This window comes from Salminus brasiliensis, chromosome 16, assembly GCF_030463535.1.
Source record: "Salminus brasiliensis chromosome 16, fSalBra1.hap2, whole genome shotgun sequence".
Taxonomy (NCBI): domain Eukaryota; kingdom Metazoa; phylum Chordata; class Actinopteri; order Characiformes; family Bryconidae; genus Salminus; species Salminus brasiliensis.
This window is the reverse complement of record NC_132893.1, coordinates 2,465,029-2,486,811: the sequence shown is the minus strand read 5'-3', so window position 1 is coordinate 2,486,811 and position 21,783 is coordinate 2,465,029. Positions and strand designations below refer to the sequence as shown.

Genomic DNA, 21,783 nt, shown 5'->3' with positions numbered 1-21,783 from the left:
TTGAAGCTGGAAGGGCTCTTGGTGCAGATCAGGCTTTTGACCATCGCCATCAAGTATGGAGGGGCTGGTCCGTTCTGGGATTTGTAGGTCAGAGTCAGGGTTTTGAATCTGATGACCTGGGCAGCAGCTACAGGAAGCTACAGTGAAGAGAGCATTGAAGACGACCCGTGCCGCTGCATTCTGGATAAGTCAGATAGTGGATAAGCCAGCCAGAAGATAGTTGCAGTGAATGAGCAGTCTCTCATTTTTATTGATTTGAACATGATAAAAACTGAAAGGATCACTTTTTTGTTTACTTTTGGGGACATCAAAAGTAGCTTGAAAAAGTTATTAAAGACATAAATGTGCAGAAATAAAATCAGCCGCCCTTCTCAGATCAACGCTATTCGTTGGCGTTGACAAATGCAGCAGGTATCCATTATCTAGAAGTGTGGGCTGTCAAATCAAATGTTCGCTACACACATTTGACGAAAGAAAGTTGTTTGGCAAATTAAAGCCACAGGGAGCTTGTTATACACAACGTGTGAACCCTCTCCCTGCTCTTGTTGTTGCTCTTGTCGCATGACAGGGAAAGGGTTTTCACTTTCATTTAGTCAAGGCTTACTGTGCCCTGAAAGTTGGAGCAGAAAGGAATCATCTAAAATCAGCTCTGAAAGAATAACTTGTAAAATGTCACAGGATGAAGTTCTACTATTAAACTGTTTACAAGGGTGCGACTGCTCGGGTTGAGCTAGGGATGCAACTTCCTTCCTGTGATCACAGCTACCTTACCAGTTTAGCTTGTTCTACGCTTCGGTATGTTTTGACACTGCAGTTGTACTCAAGTGATCCTTGAAGTTGAACCATGATCCTGCGAAAATGAGAAGATCTTGTTCCAATTACTTCAAAGTACGTTGCAATTGTTAATAGATGATGCTATGATGGCCTACACCAAACGAGGGAACACAACATCAAGGGATGCCAGCTTCTTCTTCTTCTTCTTTTAGTTGTCACAGCATGTCCAGGGCTTTACTGACCCCAGAACCGCAGGCACTCGTTTTCTTCTTGCAGCAAAAGCTTGCTGCTGCTAGGGCAGATTAGTGATTAAATAATGGTGATGCAATGGTAAATGACATCAAAATCTTTGGTATACTTCTAGACAATACAAATATACTCGTGGAGCATTGGTCACCAACCCCAGCCCTGGAGATCTACCTTCCTGCAGAGTCTAGTTCCCACCACAGTCTTACACACATGTTCTACAGAAGTCCATGAAGTCCATGATTTTCAGGATCAGACTCATTTGAGTAAGGCTGTAGGAACGTAGGTGTTCAGGAGAAGGGCTGGTGACCACTGTTTTATAGGAAAAGTCGCATCCTGACTTGGTGGTCATGGATTAGTCCTCAGTGATAAGTAATATTTACATTTACATTTACATTTACGGCCTTTAGCAGATGCTCTTATCCAGAGCGACTTACAAAAGTGCTTTGCTATTTGCCCAAGAAAAACCTCAGCTAGTTAGAATAGACTGATACTTCAAAGATACCTCTAAGCTTTAGACATTACTAAACATAAGTCAATAAGGTGACCATAGTACTCAGCTATTCGCCCAAGTACTCTTGGAAGAGGTAGGTCTTCAGTCTGCGTTTGAAGACAGCAAGCGACTCTGCACCCAGGGGAAGTTTGATCCACCTGACAGAAAAAAGCCTGGATGCTTGTCTTCCGTGGATTTTGAGGGATAGTGGGTCGAGCCGAGCCGTACTTGAAGCTGGAAGGGCTCTCGGTGCAGATCAGCTTTTGACTATCGCCATCAGGTACGGAGGGGCTAGCTGGTCCTTTTTGGGCTTTGTAGACCAGCGTCAGGGTTTTGAATCTGATGCAGGCAGCTACAGTAAGCCAGTGAAGGGAATGCAGTAGTGGAGTGACATGGCTGAATTTATATACGTAAGACGAACACTTTGTGTAGACATGAAACCAGTGAGGCTTGTCAGTGTGGAGTCAGATGGCCTACATGATACTTGTTGTTGTGTCTCAACTAGGTAGAATATAGTTGTTGAAAGTCCAGGCTTAATTTATCACAAAGGCACAGGGGATTTCCTGGCAGCTGTAGATGAACCACTGTGATAAAAAAGTGGCTGGACAGGATTTTTTTAGCAATCTGACCTCAGTTGTTGTGAATCTCTCTTAGGCTGTGAAACACTGTATTCACACAAAAAAACATCTGTAAAAAGGAGTTTTATTTGATCACCCAGTATTAGATTTTGCACTACATAGACCTCAAGGCAAGTGTGTCCAGTTGTTTAAGTAGATATTTGTTCACTGTTGTTCAACTACATTCCAGTCTATCTCTTTATCCATTGGAATTCAACTGGCGGTAAATGTGGCGTTGTGGTTGACGAACATTTATATATACACTATATATAACCTGTTAGGATTATCTGACCTCTTTAAAAAACGTGCTCTATATTGTGCCTCAAACTAGAAGCTCTTCTGAATGAAATGTATCAAGAACATTGGAAAATATAACGTTTAGTCCCTCTATTTTTAATCTAGCTTATCTAACTTATTCCACAAAAACCTTTTATCTCTAAAACAGACCCTTTTCCAGGTTACTTTAAAAGAACGTCAGTGTAAAAACGATAATTTTGGAGCATTTCTATTGAATAACCACTACTACTGTAACCACTACATGAATGATCACTTCCAAAATGAAATAATCACATTTTTATTCATTTATTTTGAATTATTACATATTTTTTAAACAGTAGTTTGTATTACCGTGGTCATTAGCATGTTGACTTACAACACTTAGAACAGAATGACTTTTCCATAATTAACAATAACAGATACTCAAACCCAGAGGGTTTTAAAGATGCTCTAGAGAGAATTCATAACCAAAATATACATCATTCTCACAAGGTAAGGTTTGTGGGTAATACTTTTGTAAGGATATATGTGTTCACATAGTGCAAGAGTGAAGAGAATGAGAATTATACAAAAACACTGATTTCCTGAAGATTTAAAATACGTAATGAAAGAATGAAAGGTATTATCAATAGTTCTGTGCAAATATGAGGAGGTAAATACGCATATATGTTTTCCTTCACTGACAACCATAATGGTTTTGTTCAAGATCTTCCATAAGTATTTGTTGAAACACAACAATTTTCTGATGGAGAATGTGAAGGAAGCTGAAGTCGTAGGTTTGACGCTCTGCCAGCTCCCTTGCAACCTTCTGCTGTTGGATTTTTCGTTCAGCTTCTTCAAACATTTCCTGGGTGAAGTAGCCTCCTCCGTTGGCTGCAACCAGCTTATCGATCATAAGAATGAGGTTCCTGACCTGGTCTCGGTTCTTTGTGTCGTTGTTGTTGAAGACAATGTATCTACTCCCACAAGACTGGACCACTCTATGAAGTTCGGAATGTCCAGTGCGCACATAGTCTTCTATGGTCTGATCCCGCAAAGCATCCCCATGTGTGAACACCACAATCATGAAGTTAGAAGCTTCCTCTCCAAAGAGCTCCTGCAAGGCCTTCACAGCGTTTTGTTCTTCAGTGGTAAAACGGCCAACTTGCATCACCAGCAGGAAGACGTGAGGTCCAGGGGACGAAATCTGAATGCATTTTACTATTTCCGTTTTGATGCTTTCTGATGTTTTACTGGTATCCAAGATACCAGGAGTGTCAATGACATAAATGTCCCTTCCATCATTGATGGATTCTTTCTGGCAAGTGTTGGTCACCGAATTTGCTGTGGGACGAGATTCAAATTCTGCTTTGCCAAGAATGGTGTTCCCAAGGGCACTTTTTCCAACTCCAGTTTTCCCTATCATCACTATGCGAAGTGATTGGCCTGCCAACACAACAGAATTAGTCGTTGAGGTGACATACTTTTACTTAGTAATTCAAAACATGTAATGCGTCCAGGCATGCCATTGGACATGAGATTTGTCGATAGAGTAGATAATAATCAAACATTTCTTTTACTACATTTAGCACCTTTCAGACAATTCCCAACAGCACTGAAAAGACTATTAATGACTTGTAAAGAAGAAAGAAAAAAGACCAAGACTCACCTTCGGGAATTCTAGCTGGCCGGCGCAGGCAAGAGCAGCAGATCTGCTTCAACATTGTTGCTTCAAATGCTGCCACGACAAGGTTGTCTGGAAATTTAAAGGCAGCTGAAGTGGTAACTTGTTTTACAACCCTTTGCTTCCACGCCCTTTTTTTTCACTGCTGTCATATAACAACCCATGCAGTTTTCATTTTCATTTACTGAGCTCTGACTCTTCCCTAGACATTCGAGTGGAAAGTCATCACCTAAAATATGCTTTGCTTAACTTAAACGAGTTAACTTACAAGGTAAGTTATTCTTATGTCTACCTTAATGCTTTTAGAGAATTAAAATGATGGCCGCAACTCCTGCATCTTCTTTTCAGACTTTGAAGGCTTGTGAATGCTATTCGGACAGTGGCTTAGGGATTGCTGTACCACCCGCTTCACCAACACACAGCTGCACTGCTATTCTGTTGACCATGGAAGACACAAAGGTTTGCGACGTCAACACAGTCACTGTCATCCTTCTGGGAAAGAGAGGCTGCGACAAGGTGATGATAGGGAATACCATGGTCGGCTTTGAATGTTTCAAGCCAAAAAAGTCAACATGTCAGCGGGTAGTGTATCACATGGATGGTCAGGTGTGCTGTATCGTAAACACGCCGGACCTCTACCATGGACCCAAGCTTGACTCTAAAGAAGAAGACCTACAGGAGACAGCCTTATCTTTCCCAGGGGCACGTGTGTTCCTCCTGATCCTGCGAGATGACCACGTCTCTTCTGAAGAGATAGCCATGTTTGCACAGCTGAAGCACACCTACGGAGAAGCAGTAGTGGACGATGTGATTGTAGTGCGGGACATTAGCGAAAGCAAAGCACTGTCGTCAGAAGTGGAGAAGAACATCCAAAGGATTCTTGACGAATGCGGCGAAAGAGTTTGTTCCTTCAAACGTGGCATGAAGCAGGAAGAACTTAATGAGAAGCTGCTGTCACAGTTCAGAAGAATGTTGCAGAAGTGTGCACCTGAGGGGTAAGAGAAACTGTACAAGATACTGATCGAACTGGTTGAACCTTCTAATTTCTAAGCAGGACAATTTTGATTCCACAATCTTGTAGGTCAGACACGTCCTTCGTTGAACCTTGTGACAAAACGTCTGAAAAGGAAAAGGCCCGACCTGAACCAGCCGGTAATGCTTAGCTTACTTTCACTATTTCAAGTTTTGTGCTTAAGATGATTACGGTCGTTCCTTTTCCATGATAACAATCACAACTGCTTTGTTCCAGAAGAGAATCCATTCACAGCTGTACCTGAGGAGGGACAGGCAAAACCTAGTGTACACGAGACCCTTGCTAGATGTAGTAAACGTGGTATAAAAAGTTCTCTTGAGGAAAAGGGACAACCTAAACTAACTGGTAATGCTTAGCTCACCTCAGCTTTCTCTTTTTCAAGCATGATCAGTGTGAACCTTTTGAGCAAATGACTCTTTTGCAATCCCAACCACTTTGTTCTAGAAGAGAAGACAGGTGCAGCTGTGCCTGAAGAGGCCACAGTACACAACACAATATATGAGAGCATTGATGAAACAAGTAAGGATGCTTTCCTTTTTTTAAGCATTATCCATATGAGGCTTTGGGTCAATGACACAATAACAACTGCAACTGCTTTGTTCTAGAAGAGAAGCCATTTGCAGCTGTGCCTGGAGGAGATAAGGTAGAAAACAATTTATATGAGACCATTGATAGAGCTAATGATGCTTATGGAAAAATGTGTGAAGAGGAAAAGGCCCAGCCTAAACCAACTGGTAATTCTCAGCTTCATGCTCAGATTCATTTCCTTTCATAGTAGCAGTTTAAGAACCTTTACTCAAGTTCTTGCATATTTGCACCTCTGAGCTTATGGTGGATCTTTGTTGTAGACAAAAAACCTGTCAGTCAAGAACCTGTCGCAGCCTTTCCTATCAGGGAGATGAACGTTCTTACCATTGTGCTGTTGGGACAGACCGGCAGTGGGAAAAGTGCAACGGGTAACACCATATTGGCCAGGAGACATTTTGAGTCCCGTGCCAGTTCTACAGCCGTGACCCAGGAGTGTGAGAAAGCAGAGGGATGCATTTATGGAATCAACGTCAGGGTCATTGACACCCCCGATTTCTTCAATGATGAGCTAAAGAATCCAAAGATCCAAGTTCAGAAGTGTAAAGTACTCTCTCAGTCTGAGTCAGTCGTGTACCTGCTGGTTATGCACATGGGTCGTTTCACAGAGGGTGAGAGAGCGGCCGTCTCCGACATAAAGAAAGAGTTCGGGGACCAAGTGGTCCAACAGACGGTTGTTCTGTTCACAGGCAAGGAGAAGCTAAAGGGAATAGGATTAGGCGACTACATCAAAAATGCTGACTCTCACCTTCAGCAGCTGATTGAAACATTCGGCTCGAGATATCACGCCTTTGACAACAATGACAGAAACCACCACCAAGTGAAAGAACTGCTGAAGATTATTTTGAAAATGCCTATTGGGGTCAACTTTAGGGAGCATTACCTCAGGTATAAGTCAAGGCACAAAGATTGCACAGTTCTATAGACTGTTGGAGGGGAAGGCCATTGCCATTGGTACTGTTAATGGTACTATAGTGATAGTAGCATTAGTATTAGCATGCCAGCATTGTTAAACAAATATTTGCACTGTTAGCTAAAGCTAGTATGATTATACTCAGTGGCAACTCCAGCAGACATGAGTGTAAGGCAGGGCTATGCCTGACACCCCTTTTACCATCCTATACTTTTTAGTGAGGGATCTTCTTAGGCAGAAGCCTGCCTAGCTCACAAGCTAGAATCTGGGCAACAAGGTTCATTGATCCACATCGTTATATTATGATAGTATTTACATATGTGTGTGTGTGTGTGTGTATCTTGATTCTTTTCTCTCCCAATTTGATACTGCCAATTAACCCACACCTAACCACACATTCATAGCTTCCCGACACTAGAAGGGACAGGACTTGACACACATCACCTCCGATACATGCAAAGCCAGCCACTGCCACAGCCTTTCAAACTGCCACCAACACATGCTCTCTTGGACTCTGGACACAGATGGCAAAGCGACGTGGCTCGAGATTCGAACTCACAACCCCAAGGCCATAGTGATAGCGCATTACATCACTGACCACTCAGAACCCATATGATGATGATAGTATTGACAGGACGTGCAGATATCACCATTCCAAATTGTTTGAAAGGCGCCCCATGCATCCAGCCCATACTAATACACACATCCAGCAGTAGCTTACGAAACAGCCGACACAAACCCATTGAGGAGGTTTGAGGTGTTTTTTTAATAATCAGACTGTCCTGAAAACCTGGGTTTGATGATTCAGGGTGTGGACTGAACTGCATTGCTCCACCTCCTTCCAGGAATAGGGAGAGGCATCATTAGTGATATATTTGCTTTGTATGTTTTCTTCGGCCTGACGTGCCATTGGTGTCCTTGGCTTGCGCACAGTTGACTCGAAAGATTTGATCTTTTGATTTGTTCAAACTCTCCTGGAATTCAGGAAATAAAACGGTATCAATGTATCAAATGGTCTTCTTTTTTATTGTGTTTATAGTAAAATTACTGTTATCTTTCTGCATTCATTTCACACAGAGTATCAGCACTGTGCTTGCTGACTTCTTCTTCTTCATGGTCAGATGCAGATGTAGAATCCATTTGCATAAATAAGAAATGTGCATCCAGCTTCCTTTAAATGTATAAACATATGCATGACCCTGCTCTCTTCAAGCGCTGATATTTTAATATTCAACAGTCCAGAATTAACAGTGTCAAAAAGCCATTTCTTTGTTCTTTGATATCTAATAGATATAAATTCCGAGGTGCAATTTTACAAGCCTATTTACCACCCTCTTATGTTGCCTCAGAATAAAAGATGTGGGTTTTTATTTTACGCTCTGCTTTTATTTGCTGATTTACAGCACTGTAAATGGCTTGCATTGGTGGTGATGTATGTTGGCATTGAGCAACTCTATTTCCGTTGAGTGGAATTGGTATAAAGACACTTTATGGACAAAAGTATCCAGACACTTCAGCTACTTTACTACATACACAGGTATTTAATTGTACAAGCATAGAAAAGCATTGCCAAAATAAGTGGAGGCTTTGGAGAAGCCACAAGTGTAAATCCATGATGCCATGAGTGGCATAAGGACCTGCAACTACAATGTTAAAGGGAAAGATACTTAACTTCAATTTGAAACGGTGGAGGAACATCTTAAGGTGTTTTAGAAAACCTCCAAGAAATATTTGTTAGAAGACCCCATTTTTAAGGATAATAAAAAATATTTTAGTGAGGAAAATATGAATATGTTTCTCGTTAGATGCAAATATAGTAGCCTTTTCATAAAAAAAAGAGTTTTTGAGCAAAGACAAAGTTTAATACTAGGGAATTCCAAAAGTTTCTACCTCTAGGAACAGTGAGGAACATTTGAGCTCATGGAGAAGGCTAGACGTTCTTCAAGAAACTACTTTTTACAGTATAGAATGCCGGAGCTCCAGCAAATACCTTTGGGACTAGGATGGGAAGTTTTAGTGTCAATACCTTAACTCGATAATGCTCTCATTGCTGAATGCCATTAAATCCTCCAAATTCAAGTTCAAGGTAATTGCAGAAGAGAAGAGGCTAATACTACAGCAAAACACCCAAAAAACAACACTTTATTACCCTTCTTAAAAATTTTTATTATTGCACTTCATTTCAAAAGCATCTCTGAATGAGCAGGTGTCTACAAATGTTTGGACACTTTTGGACATATAATGTATATTTATGTGAAGATTATATTTAAGGGATCTGGTTTTTTTTACCATGACAGGATGGCGAATGTTAAACAGCACAAACTGTGGTAATGAGAAAATAGCATATCACTTGAATCCCCACTAAATTCTTTAGATGCTACAGAGTTAAACCTACCACAGCAAATCTGTCCACCAAAATCCACGGTTTTGTCTGATTGTGGATTTCATTCTTTTATTATTTATTATTTATTATTATTACCTCAAGAGTCTAGTCCCCACCACAATCTACACATATGCGCTGACTAGTTCACTTTTACAGGGGTCTATGATTTGCTGGATTGGACTTCTTCAAGGAAGTTGAAGGGTAGACAACATGATAGGTTGGAACTACAGTCTAAAGGAAAAGGCTGTTGACCACTGCTTTATTGTATGGTCACAGTCCAAGTAGACAAAGGAAAGCAGCAACCTGACTTGGTGGGCAAGGACTAGTTCTCAGTCATTTATCATATTTAAGGAAAGAATGCATTCCTTAAATGCCCAGCACATGACGTTATGACGGCTCTGCTGGCAACTGTAGATGAACAGCCCTGACAAAAAGTGGCTTGACAGGATTTTTCTGTCACAAGGTACAGCAAGAAGTCTGCCAACAATCACAGCAATCAGACCTCAGTTGTTGTGAATCTCTCCGAGGCCGTGAAAAACTCTTTTTACAAATTGCTTGATAATAGGTTTAATTTTATCCTGCAGTATTAGACCTCAAACCAATGCACCCACTTGCCTAAGTAGATATTTGTCCCCTTTCCTCACCACCTTCCAACCTCTCTTTAGCCCAGGCTATAACTATTGAGGCTGACAAACAAACGTTATTTGACCTCTTCACAAGTACACTGATAAAAGTATAAAAGTAATATAAGGAACATTTAGGGGTTGTTCAATTTGGAACTGTGGAAAAACCTCTTAAAGTGCTTTAAGGAATCTTCAACCTTTTCTTTAAGGTTCTTCAAAGCTCCTCCAAAGGTTCCTCCACCATTTTAAATTGAACAGCCTCCAAGGAACTGTTTCTCAAGCAACAGTATATGTTCTCAACTTCTAACAGTATATCTCACTCAGAAAGCAGGATTGGACTGAAATGATCAGAGTTCTTACAGGTACTTACAGGTTCTTACAGGTACCTCTAAGGGCTCTGAGGAATGGTTGAGCTTTTGGAGGAGCCCCAAGGTTCCTGTTCTATTTTTTTTTAAATGCTCCCATGGCTGAATGCCATCAGACCCTCCAAAATCATGTGCAAGGCCTTTTGCAAGAAGAGTAGAGGCTGTTACTGCAGCAAAGGGAAGACAATTTATTACCCATATTAAAAACATGAGGTGAAAAGTGAGGAGCAGGTGTCTACAAACTTTTGGACATACTGTGTATATTTATTATGAAGATTATATTTGAGGGATCTGTTTTTGATATGACTTTATGTGATTAAAGTCCTTCATATCCAACTTATTATCACTGTCAGGCAAAAACCTTGTATCTCCAAAACAGCACATTTACAGGAGAAAAAAATGGAATTCAAAGGAAGTCAATCTAATTTTTACATTTATTTAATCCGTCAGTTTCACATTATGATAAAAAATAAAAAAAACATCTAAAATGGAAATACAAGATTTTTGTCATTACAAATAACCAATATCTTTTATTTACACATACAGTAGTTTGTATAAACCTACAAACATGCAGATATTTTATCATCGAATAGCCTTCCCACGTTTAGCAATGAACACAGACCATAAATAACTAAACACCCAAAGGGTTTCTAAGGTATATAGATGATGCTCTTAAGATAGGATAAACAAAATATGTAAATTCAGATAAAGATTCTAATGAGATCAATGTCAATCCACTTATGGCCAATACTTTTGTAAGGATTTATGTGTCTGCATAGGGACAGTGTGAGTGAAGAGAAACACTGATTTCCTGAAGATTGAAGAGCTGGAATCAAAGGTTCTAAAGGTATAAACACTAGTTTCAAATTCTGTGCAAATATAAAGCATATAAATAAATGGGTGTGCTACTGAATTGGATCTAAGTCATTTTGAGTTGGATCTAAGTCATTTTGAATTGGATCTAAGTCATTTTGAGTTGGATGCAGGTCATTCTGAGTTGAATCTTGCATAAGCGTTTGTTGAAACACAACAATTTTCTGATGGAGAATGTCATAGAAGCTGGAGTCGTACGTTTGACGCTCTGCCAGCTCCCTTGCATGCTTCTGCTGTTGGATTTTTCGTTCAGCTTCTTCAAACATTTCCTGAGTGAAGTAGCCTCCTCCATTGGCTACAACCAGCTTATCGATCATAAGAATGAGGTTCTTGACCTGGTCTCGGTTCTTTGCGTCGTTGTTGTTGAAGACAGTGTATCTACTCCCACAAGACTGGACCACTCTATGGAGTTCGGAATGTCCAGCGCGCACATAGTCTTCTATGGTCTGATCCCGCAAAGCATCCCCATGTGTGAACACCACAATCATGAAGTTAGAAGCTTCCTCTCCAAAGAACTCCTGCAAGGCCTTCACAGCGATTTGTTCTTCAATGGTAAAACGGCCAACTTGCATCACCAGCAGGAAGACGTGAGGTCCAGGGGACGAAATCTGAATGCATTTTACTATTTCCGTTTTGATGCTTTCTGATGTTTTACTGGTATCCAAGATATCAGGAGTGTCAATGACATAAATGTCCCTTCCATCATTGATGGATTCTTTCTGGCAAGTGTTGGTCACCGAATTTGCTGTGGGACGAGATTCAAATGCCACTCTGCCGAGAATGGTGTTCCCAAGGGCACTTTTTCCAACTCCAGTTTTCCCTATCATCACTATGCGAAGTGATTGGCCTGCCAACACAACAGAATTAGTCGCTGAGGTGACATACTTTTACTTAGTAATTCAAAACATGTAATGCGTCCAGTCATGCCATTGGACAGGAGATTTGTCGATAGAGTAGATAATAATCAAACATTTCTTTTACTTCATTTAGCACCTTTCAGACAAAAAGCAACATGTTAAAAGTTAATGACTTAAACGTATATAAGAGAAAGGAAAAAGATCAAGACCCACCTTTAGGATTGGTTCTTTTCCGGTGTAGGTGGACACGCTTTAACATCGTTGTGTCAAATGAACGCTCTGCCTTACAATGTTGTCCGCATTTTAAAGGCAGTTGAAGTGGCAACTTGTTAAACAGCCTGGTGCTTTCACACCCTTATCTTATTCACTGCTCTCATATTTCAGGCCTGGCTCCTTTCATTTTCATTTACTTCCCTAAATTGAGCCCATCAGGGAGGGGAAGGCCATGCTCATAGAATAGTAGTACTGATATTAGCATTAGTATAAGCATGCTAGCATTGTTAAACAAACACTTGCACTGTAATGTGAATTTTGGAATAGGTTTTTTAAAGCTGGTATTAATGGACCCAATCGTGATACTAGCTTATATGGTATCCTGATAAAGCAGTAAGGCTATTACTCACACCTCCTTCCCATCTCATACATCTTAGTGGGAGTCCTTCTTAGGAAGTATATTGCCTATCTCACAAGCTACAATCAAGCTAATCCTAGGATCAAGACCATCAAGCTAGGTTGATTGACCCACACAATGCCATGATGAGTCTGTTGATGTCTTTTAAAATCAGACTTTCATATTCAGACTGTCAAGAAGAATATGGTTTGAGGATTCAGGGCTTGGGCTAAAATATTCAGCTGTTCCTCCATCCTTAAATGTATAACATGTGCAAGACAGATATTTTAATATACAACTGTCCAGAATTGACGGTGCTAGGAATGCATATGCTAAAGTGTGTGATTTTAGTTGGGCTGAAAAATGCTCAAAGTAACAAACCCGATTACCACCCTGTTATTTCACCTCTGATTTTTTTTTGCAGAGGATTTACAAAGAAAAGCACTATAAGCTCTGCTGTTATTGGCTGGTTTATGGTACCGATGGCGGCTCACAGAGCCCACGTATTATAGCATAGTTTTCACCCTGCAATAAAAAGTCTTACCAGCGCGGTTGTCCATTGTGTCCTCTCAGCGTGATGTGCAGTTGTGTGATTGGATTTTAGCTTTGGGGTTTGCTTTACCCCACTGGGTTTGGCTTTTTCGAGTCTTTGCTTATTTTAGTTATTGAGTTTAGCTCCAGTCTGGTTCAGATAAGGTAGTCCAGTTTGTTTTCAAGGGTTGGGCGATGGGGAGAAGAAAAAAGCAATGGTCGTGAGGCCTGGTTCATGTAGCAACACATATACCTCAAGGTAGCCGAGTAGGGAGGTGACGTGCTGCTCCTCAGTATCAACAACAGCAACCGATTTTGACTAGGACCTTTGCTAGTGGTCTGAGTTTATGTAAGTCAGCCGAGGGATGTGTTTCAGGGTTGGAGCCAATTCCAGAACCTCTCCAGAGAATTACCTCTCATTAGAGTATGTCCAGATAAATATAGTTTGACATTCCAGGACCTCTTCAACGATTGAAATTTTCATATAATCACATCTCATCTACCACCATCTACTAAAATGACCTCAGGTTGTTGTTGGTCAGTGAACTGTTGTGGATGGCATTTGATCCTGGACCTGATCTGAACTGAAAAATAAGCCTAGGGTTTCTGACGTGTTCTTGGCTCGACTGAGGCCCTGCCAGGCTCTGTCTCATGGCCTCCTGAAGGCTGGAGGCAGGAGCCGTGCCATTTGAGCGAACCCCGGAGAGCAGGGGTCAGGGAGACTGCCTCACATTCGGGGAGTGATGACAGAGCAAATGGGTGAGAAATGTCAGTGAGCACTACGCTGCGCCACAGAGACTACAGCCACCGTCACAGAGCTTAGACTTGCGCTAACCACACTGCTGCACAGCTATTACGTGAAATGCTGACCTCAAGGTACGTAGATTATCATATATAAATCTCTACATACAAATTAGAGGAGGGCAGATAGGGTAAGGTAGGGTGGTGACCATCTAACATCCTTTCGCTGCAGTCAATGCAGTCAAATCCTCACAGCAATGTTCCTGTTTCTGAAACTATTTTTCATGTTGCACATCATTTAAGTCTGGACATTAGAGATGATTCTGGGTTGGATTTAATGAATTTATTGTAGTTCTGTTAGGGATACAGATAAGGCGACCCCACGCAAGACATGATGCACCGTGTCAAACAGCAGCCCAGTCGCGGCTACTTGCCGTCCATTCGGAGTGCGGAGACTGAGAATTGTAATGAGGATTCGATATGAAAGGGGCCCCAGAGGGTCAGCCAGCACGGCCTGTCCGCTCTTTTAGAGCATGCCAGTGTTTTGGTCTCCATGTACGAGTTGCCAGCTGCAGCCTAAAGTACCTGACCTTTCCTCCCCCACACCATCCCTCCTTGCCTACACTCCCCCCGCCCTGCTCCAATCTCCCCCCCGGGGGGCTGCAGCCATCCTGACATTTCCGCCGTTCGTGCGTGAGGAGGCACGTTCGCTGTCTTATACCAACACTGCGCCTTTGTGATATTTAGGCTAGAAATGAGAGCACGGCGATCTCTGACAGATGGATATGAAAGCAGGGAGCAGTGATTGTTGTCTTAACGCACACAGTCGTGACTCTCCTAATTACACTCCATATGTGCCCTTTGGTTGGGGGGGGGGGGGGGGGGTAGAGGCAGTGTTTTTCTCTAGAACTCTCTAGAGGTTTAAATGTATATATGGTCTTTGCTTGGTGCAGTGGTTCTTCTTTGTGAAGAGTGTGTATCTCATCTGTGTAGGGTTCTTTTAAAGAACCTTTTTAGAACCCCATTTTGAATGCATACTTGGGTTTCGTCCTGGTTCAATAGTATTTCGCTATAGTTCTTTGATTAACCTTTTTAAGAACCCTATTGCTAGTTGCCGATCAATTAGGGGATGGGGGGGGGGGGTTCTTTAGTATTCCAGTGCTTTTATCTAGAACTCAACAAAGGTTTTGAATGTATGCATGGATCTTTACCTGGTTTAGAGGCAATGCCTCTGTCTAGTCCTCAGAGAACCATCTGAATGTGTACATGGACCTTGACCTGGTTTAATAGTTCTTCTCTGATGTATGGTTCTTTTAAAGAACCTTTTAAGAACCAAATGGCCTTAAAACATATTGTTTGAGGTTTAATAGTTCTTCTCTGATGTATGGTTCTTCAAAAGAACCTTTTAAGAACCAAATGACCATTTGCATATGGTGAGAGGAGGGGTTACTTAGTCTAGAACTCAAAGAACCATCTGAATGTATACATGGACCTTTACTTGGTTTAATGGAGATAGAAAGTGGATTTTAAAGGCCTTATTAGAACCAAATGACCATTTGCCGATTGTTTAAGGTGGGGTGGGTGGGGGTCTTTTGTCTGGTACTCGGACCTTTGGACCTTTACCTGGGTTAATGGGTTAATTGGTGGAGGGGGGTGGGGGTGGTGGTGGTGGTGGTGGAGGTGGTCCTTATGGTGGTCATGCTTATTTTAAGAGTGGGCATGATTAACAGACTACAAAGTGGTCTGTAGTACCGCCATGTGCCACTTGATGGCAGTATAATCAGGCCTCATCAGGAAGAGGTCCAGTCTCACTCTGCAGGGAAGAATTACAGTCTTTATGCTCACAGTGATAAACACCCAACTTTTTGTCATGTGACTCTCCCGAGATCCTAGAACAATTTTCTTAAAGGAGAAAAAATCATGTTGCTTTTTATTATTATTATTATTATTATTATTATTATACAGGTGGAAATGAATCAAATCCCAGTGAGGCCAGATTGGCTTTTGGGATACTAGAGGAGCATGCAGCAGGCTGTACCCTTTGTTAATACACTCCAGAGTGATTGATGGTTGCCCACTCTTGAGCTCATGAGGGGTGAAATGCTCCTCATCAATAGCTCCATATTGTGATTCCCTCGGTCAATAAATCCATTGATGGAGCCCAGGACGCAGAAGATCTACGCAGTAAAACAAAGGGTCCCTAGACTAGCTACACCGTCCGACGCTGATGGTAATTATAGCTAGACTTGCCCTGGCCTTTGAGGGTACAATTATTGAGTGCACAGTAATGGTTAACCCCTTTTTCTCATATTACTGAGCAGTCATTCAGCCCTATACTGGTCTGTACTGTGGAAGGTCCTCGTACTTTAGCGGATGTTTGACAGTGTCACCACTGGCTTTTACACACCCACATCTTTCTAATATTTTGACCATTTACTGATTGCTTAACCTTGTCATCTCTACACCCTTAAAAATGGGGTTCCTTGGGGGTTCTCAAGTAAAAGCAATGGATCTCTATAGAACTTGTAGATCCATGGCCACTCAAAGAGCAATTCAGAGAATGCACACATGGGTATTGTATTTTCAAGTTTTAACGGTTCTAGTCTGTGATGAGATCCTCTTACATGTGGTTCTTCAGACGTTCTGAAATCATGTGGCGTAATAATGGTTTGCATCATATTTGTAAAAGGTTTTTATACAACGGTTTGATAAACAATAAGATTATGGTAACATCTGAAGTGACTTAAAAAAACCCCAAATACAATAAATTATAATCATAATAATAATTTATTAATTAATAATAATATTATAATATAATAAATATAATATTTAAATAATAATAATTATTTAATAACAGTCCAATAAAAACACTGATACATAATGTTTAATGAATGTGTCCAAATGTTTTTCAAACATAGGAATTAGAGCATATATTTATTGATGGAAAATATAAGAGAGATATAGGAGGCACTTTTCATCAAACTAGTTTTGACAGGTCCTCTCGACCAATCAGAGCCACGCCCTCTGGATGTCCCTCCCTCAACCAATCAAAAGCCCGCCTTCCGGATATCCCTCCTTCCGGAATTCCCAGTGTATTTTCCCGCCAGATTTAAAAGACACCGTCCAATCAGATGGCTGAGGCACTTTATTCAACTTATTTGACAGGTCCCTAATATATATATATATTATTAAAATATATATTTTAATAATATTTCTTCTTATAATAATAGTTCTTCTCTGATCTATGGTTCTTTTAAAGAACCTTTTAAGAACCAAATGACCTTACAACATATGGTGTGATACTTAGTAAATGCAGTGCTTCTGTCTAGAACTGTCTATTTGAACTTTAATGGTTCTTTAATGGTTCTTCTCTATGATAGAAAAGTTCTAATGTATGGTTCTTCGAAAGAACCTTTTAAGAACCAAGTGTCCATTTGCATATGGTGTGAGGACAGGCTACTTAGTCTAGAACTCAAAGAACTATTAAAATGTATACATGGACCTTTACTTGGTTTAATGGAGATAGAAAGTGGCTTTTAAAGACCTTATTAGAACCAAATGACCATTTGCAGATTGTTTGAGGATGAGAGGTTCTTTAGGTTCTTTATTTAGAACACTACTCCCGTTTAGAACTCAAAGGACCACTTGGATGTAAACGTGGGTCTTTGCCTGATTAAATGGTATTTTCTAATAAATATGCCTGTCGAATGTGTAAAGCCTAAATTCAATTGTAAGAAAAAACATTAAAAGTTCAGAAAACATATTTAAGTTCTATAAACCAAAACGTTAACATTCAGAATGTTTAGACAAAAGTATTGGGACACCTGCTTATTCATTATTCCTTCTGAAATCAAGGGTATTAAAAAGTGTTTTGTTGAAGTAGCTGTCTCTACTGTCCAAGGAACAAGGCTTTCTACTAGATTTAGGTGGAGCACTGCTGTGAGGATTTGATTGCTCACCATCCCACCTCCTCCCCAACTCCCCAACTCATTCCAAACGTACTGGATAAATCCAGATAACCCACTTCTTCCACTGCTCCACAGCTCAAGACTGCAGGGCTTTAAACCCCTCTAGCCCACGCCTGGCAAGGTTCATGTTTATTCGCCCCAGAGAGTCCCATTCTATTGGCAGTACCTCTTTACAGGGGCTAGACAAGCTGGGTGTGCATTTACTTAAAGTAGCTGAATGCATTCCTTAGAAGGTATGTCCACAAACATTTGTCCCCTTATCATTCATGTTCCCTTATTTCTTAATCTGTTAGAGTTCTCGTTTTGTCTCCAGTGTTTCGCTCCTTGTTTACTTTTTCAATGATTCTCCAGGCCTCTGAGCTCCTGTTTGCAATATAACTGCAGCTGCTAACCCTAATTTCAATAAAGACCATTCATATTTGCATCCTTTCTCCAAGCCTGCTCTGTTAGGGTGTGCAATAGTGGTGTAGCATCACTCTAAACCCACTACCATTTCAGCACTGGCACTGCAGTTTTAGTCCGAGAGTAGACTTGGACATCCTTGTCTAGGGAATTTGCTCTATAGGTGTAATTATATATTTATATAGTTAGTGGTAGCTCAGCAGTGGTTAGGGCACCGAGCTACAGATAACAGGGTTGTGGGTTCGATACCCGGGCTCGGCAAGCTGCCACTGTTGGGCCCTTGAGCAAAGGCCCTTTACCCTCTCTGCTCCCCGGGCGCTGGAGTTGGCTACCCACCGCTCTGGGTGTGTGTATTCACTGCCCTTAGTTCACATTTACGTGCACCTTGGCCTTTACCTTTTTTTATAATATATTTTTTTCATAGAAGTTATTGATTAGCCTGTTGCAGTTACTGTAGTTACTGGATAATATGCTTTATTATTAATAACTAAATTAATGGAGATCTACCTTGCAGCAGATTTCTTCTAAACCTCAAATCTAACACCTCCGTCAACTAGTAAAGGACTTCTGAAGGCAGTAATTAGATGGATCAGGTGGGGTCAGATAGGGTTGGAGGAGGTTCGATTTCCAGAAGCAGGGCTACACTGAGTCGAATGATGCAGTAGTGAAAAGGTTCTTTAACCGCGAGATATAATAATACACAGTGTATAACTGCTACTGCGCATTTACAGCATTCAGGCCTTTGGAAAGCTCAGTAAGTGCTAAATACTCCCCTGTTAAGCCACTGCTTGTCATAATCCCTTGTTAGACTGGAATCATAATAGGGAAGGACGGCATCCCCACTCATAAGAACGCCTTCTGCAATAACTCAGCCCACCTTTCAATACCGTAATGATGAATGTACGCAGTAGTGTGTTAAATGAAGTCCTAAGTACTCAGTGCTGTTGGTTAAGGAATGCTTTAGCACATTTTGTTGTTATCGCCAGCGTTTCCAGTCAGCCAAGACAGGTTAGGTAACTGAAGTGTTACTTTATTTTTAGTACTGAAGCTACGAGGCTAATGTGGCCAGCAAAGGAAACATATAGCGGTGCTAGCATGATGCTAACTGCTTGCCTGAGTCATCCCACACTCACAAAACTGACTCGCTTGCATTGTTTTGGTTCTTTTTCAAAAAATATAAAAATGGACAATCGTGGGGTAGCAACAAACAGTGCATCTGCTGAAAATTCCAGCTCAAGAACAGCTGGTTTCGGATGGTCTTAGGTGGTCTTTGAAGGTCAAGGTGGTTGAAAATCTGGTCATCCAGGTGAAAACTTAACCTATATTGGTAAGCTAGTTAACCTTAACCAGATAATGAAGAGTACATGGAATGTAGCATTTGATTTTGGTCATGCTGGTTGATTCACACGGCCTTGCTGGTCATGCTGGTCATACAACACATGTTAGGTAACTGAAGTGTTACTTTATTTTTAGCACTGAAGCCACGAGGCTAATGTGGCCAGCAAAGGAAACATATAGCGGTGCTTATAGCTAGCGTGATGCTAACTGCTTGCCTGAGTCCTCCCACACTCACAAAACTGACTCGCTTGCATTGTTTTGGTTCTTTTTCAAAAAATATAAAAATGGACAATCATGGGGTAGCAACAAACAGTGCATCTGCTGAAAATTCCAGCTCAAGAACAGCTGGTTTCAGATGGTCTTAGGTGGTCTTTGAAGGTCAAGGTGGTTGAAAATCTGGTCATCCAGGTGAAAACTTATATTGCTTACCCTATATTGGTAAGCTAGTTGCTTAACCAGATTATAAACAGCATGTTACATTTGATTTTGGTCATGCTGGTCATGCTGGTCATGCAGCACATGTTAGGTAACTGAAGTGCTACTTTATTTTTAGCCATTTTGGCCAGCAAAGGAAACATATAGCGGTGCTAGCATGGTGCTAACTGCTCGCCTGAATCTTCACACACTGTCCACAAACTTTGTCCACTACAAAATTGACTTGTTTATATTTTTTTGGTTATTTTTTAACATATTGATTTTTAATTATTGATCTTAATTTTTAATTGACAAAAGCAGGTTAGCAAAAAACAATGCCCCCTCTGAAAATTCCAGCTCAAGGCCAGCTGGTTTCAGATGGCCTTAGGTGCTCTTTGATGGTCAAGGTGGGTGAACATCTGGTCAGAAAATGTACCCTATTCTGGTCAGCTAGTTGATCCGCTTGGGCTTGTTGATCATGCTGGTCAACTAACATGGTGATGCTGGTAATGCTTGTCGACTGATCAGCTTGGTTTCGCTGATTATTCTACTCATGCTGGTCAACCAACTGGGTCAAGCTGCTTGACCAGAGTGGTCTTGGCCTGCACAATCTTGTGACCTTAGGCCTTAGGCATTAGGCCAATAGGTTCATGTGTCCTATTTTATTGGCAATACTTTCCTTTAGGGACTAGACAAGCTATGTGTGAGCATTTGCACTACTACTATGGCAGTAATGGGTGCAGCCTAAAGTAGCACTGAAGTATGTATTTATTAGAAGGGGTGTCCACAAACATTTGGACATATAGCGTAGCTGGAGCCCAGAGCCATTGGAAAGGATATTGAGTTTTGATCAGCAAGGTTGCAGCTTTTGTGACCCAACAAACACTCATCAAGCAGATATGACAGCTCACTGTACAGTATTTCAACATGGCAACAACCCAGCCGACCAAGCTGCACCCAGGCACATGCATTTGCTGGGCAGCATTAATGAGAGAAATGTGATTAAAGCCAATAACAGAGCGATTAGGGATTTTACCCTTAGCTAAAGAGTGTGAGATTTATGCAAGAGGGTGATTTTTTTTTTAGCTAGCCCCTGGACACTTGTCCAGATGGATCCACAGAAGCAAGAAAGCATTCGTCCCACCTCCCATTACGGCCATAGTATTGCTTCCATGTCTAAATTGCAGGAAGGATGTTAAAGCGATGATTGTGGGATCGATATCTCTGACTGAGCAGCAGCCAACAGCTCTTGTCGAGTCACTCTCTTATCTCCGAGGTGAGGCTTTAATCATGAGGCTATCTTGGTCCATCTTATCAGGGCTTCGCTTTGCACGGCAGGTCAGAGGTGAAATTCAGAGATATGGCCATCAGGATGCATTTAATGTCCAAAAGCTTGTAGGCTGGTCAAGAGTTAATTTTTGGAGGGGAGGGGGGTGTTTGTGTGTGTGTGGGGGTATTGGATTTTCTGGATAAGGCATGTAAGGGATTGAGGCAGTTTACACCTTCAAAAACGACATGAATTAAACAAATGGGTTCGTTTTTGGTCAATTTTGGAGGCCAGGATTGATGTGCTGGTGTGCATGGGTTCGTTACCCATGTCTGCTAAGGTAAGTTTGGCTTTGACAATACATGGGCAAAAACGTAATAATCCTTATAAATAAATAAAATAAAGAAATAAACAGGTTGATGCTATTATTTAACCTTTATTTAAAACATGTCAGTTAAATAAATAATTCATGTCTTACGCTATTTCTTTTTTGTCTCTGTCTTTTACTAATTATGTAAAGCTGCTTTGTAACAACAACAGTTGTAAAAAGCGTTATACAAATAAATTTGACTTGACTTGACTTAATTACTACATTAAAAAGAACCAATCCTGCCTGCCTTTGGCTTCATCTGATCTGTAAATCATTGCCCTCAATTAAATAGGCTGGCAGAGCTGACTAGTCTATGGATCCACATGGCTAAAAGATCAGGCAGTCTTGGCAGTTAGTGTTTTTACTCAGTAAAACAGTAACATTTGAATAAATACGAATAACATTCAACAAACATCTCTAAAGCTCCCCTTCTGCTCTACC

At 41.1% G+C, this 21,783-nt stretch overlaps 3 protein-coding genes across 3 annotated transcripts in view; 1 reads left to right on the top strand and 2 right to left on the bottom strand.

Annotated features, from left to right (window-relative positions):
* Positions 1 to 3,082: 3,082 nt before the first annotated feature.
* On the bottom strand, positions 3,083 to 4,109 carry LOC140537228 (GTPase IMAP family member 9-like). Its single transcript, XM_072659556.1, has 2 exons — positions 4,055 to 4,109; positions 3,083 to 3,831 (listed from the first exon to the last, which is right to left on the bottom strand). Exons 1-2 carry the CDS (start codon positions 4,107 to 4,109, stop codon positions 3,083 to 3,085), a joined length of 804 nt encoding a protein of 267 aa, XP_072515657.1.
* Positions 4,110 to 5,799: 1,690 nt separating this feature from the next.
* LOC140537227 (GTPase IMAP family member 7-like) lies at positions 5,800 to 6,612 on the top strand. Its single transcript, XM_072659555.1, has 2 exons — positions 5,800 to 5,836; positions 5,951 to 6,612. The coding sequence occupies exons 1-2, from the start codon at positions 5,800 to 5,802 to the stop codon at positions 6,610 to 6,612; spliced, it is 699 nt and encodes a 232-aa protein (XP_072515656.1).
* Positions 6,613 to 10,876: 4,264 nt separating this feature from the next.
* Positions 10,877 to 21,783, bottom strand: part of LOC140537226 (GTPase IMAP family member 9-like) — a 35,814-nt gene continuing 24,907 nt past the window's right edge. Inside the window, exon 2 of the mRNA XM_072659554.1 lies at positions 10,877 to 11,728. Within this exon, the coding sequence (XP_072515655.1) occupies positions 10,877 to 11,728 (852 nt within the window). The remainder of the gene's footprint in view (positions 11,729 to 21,783) is intronic.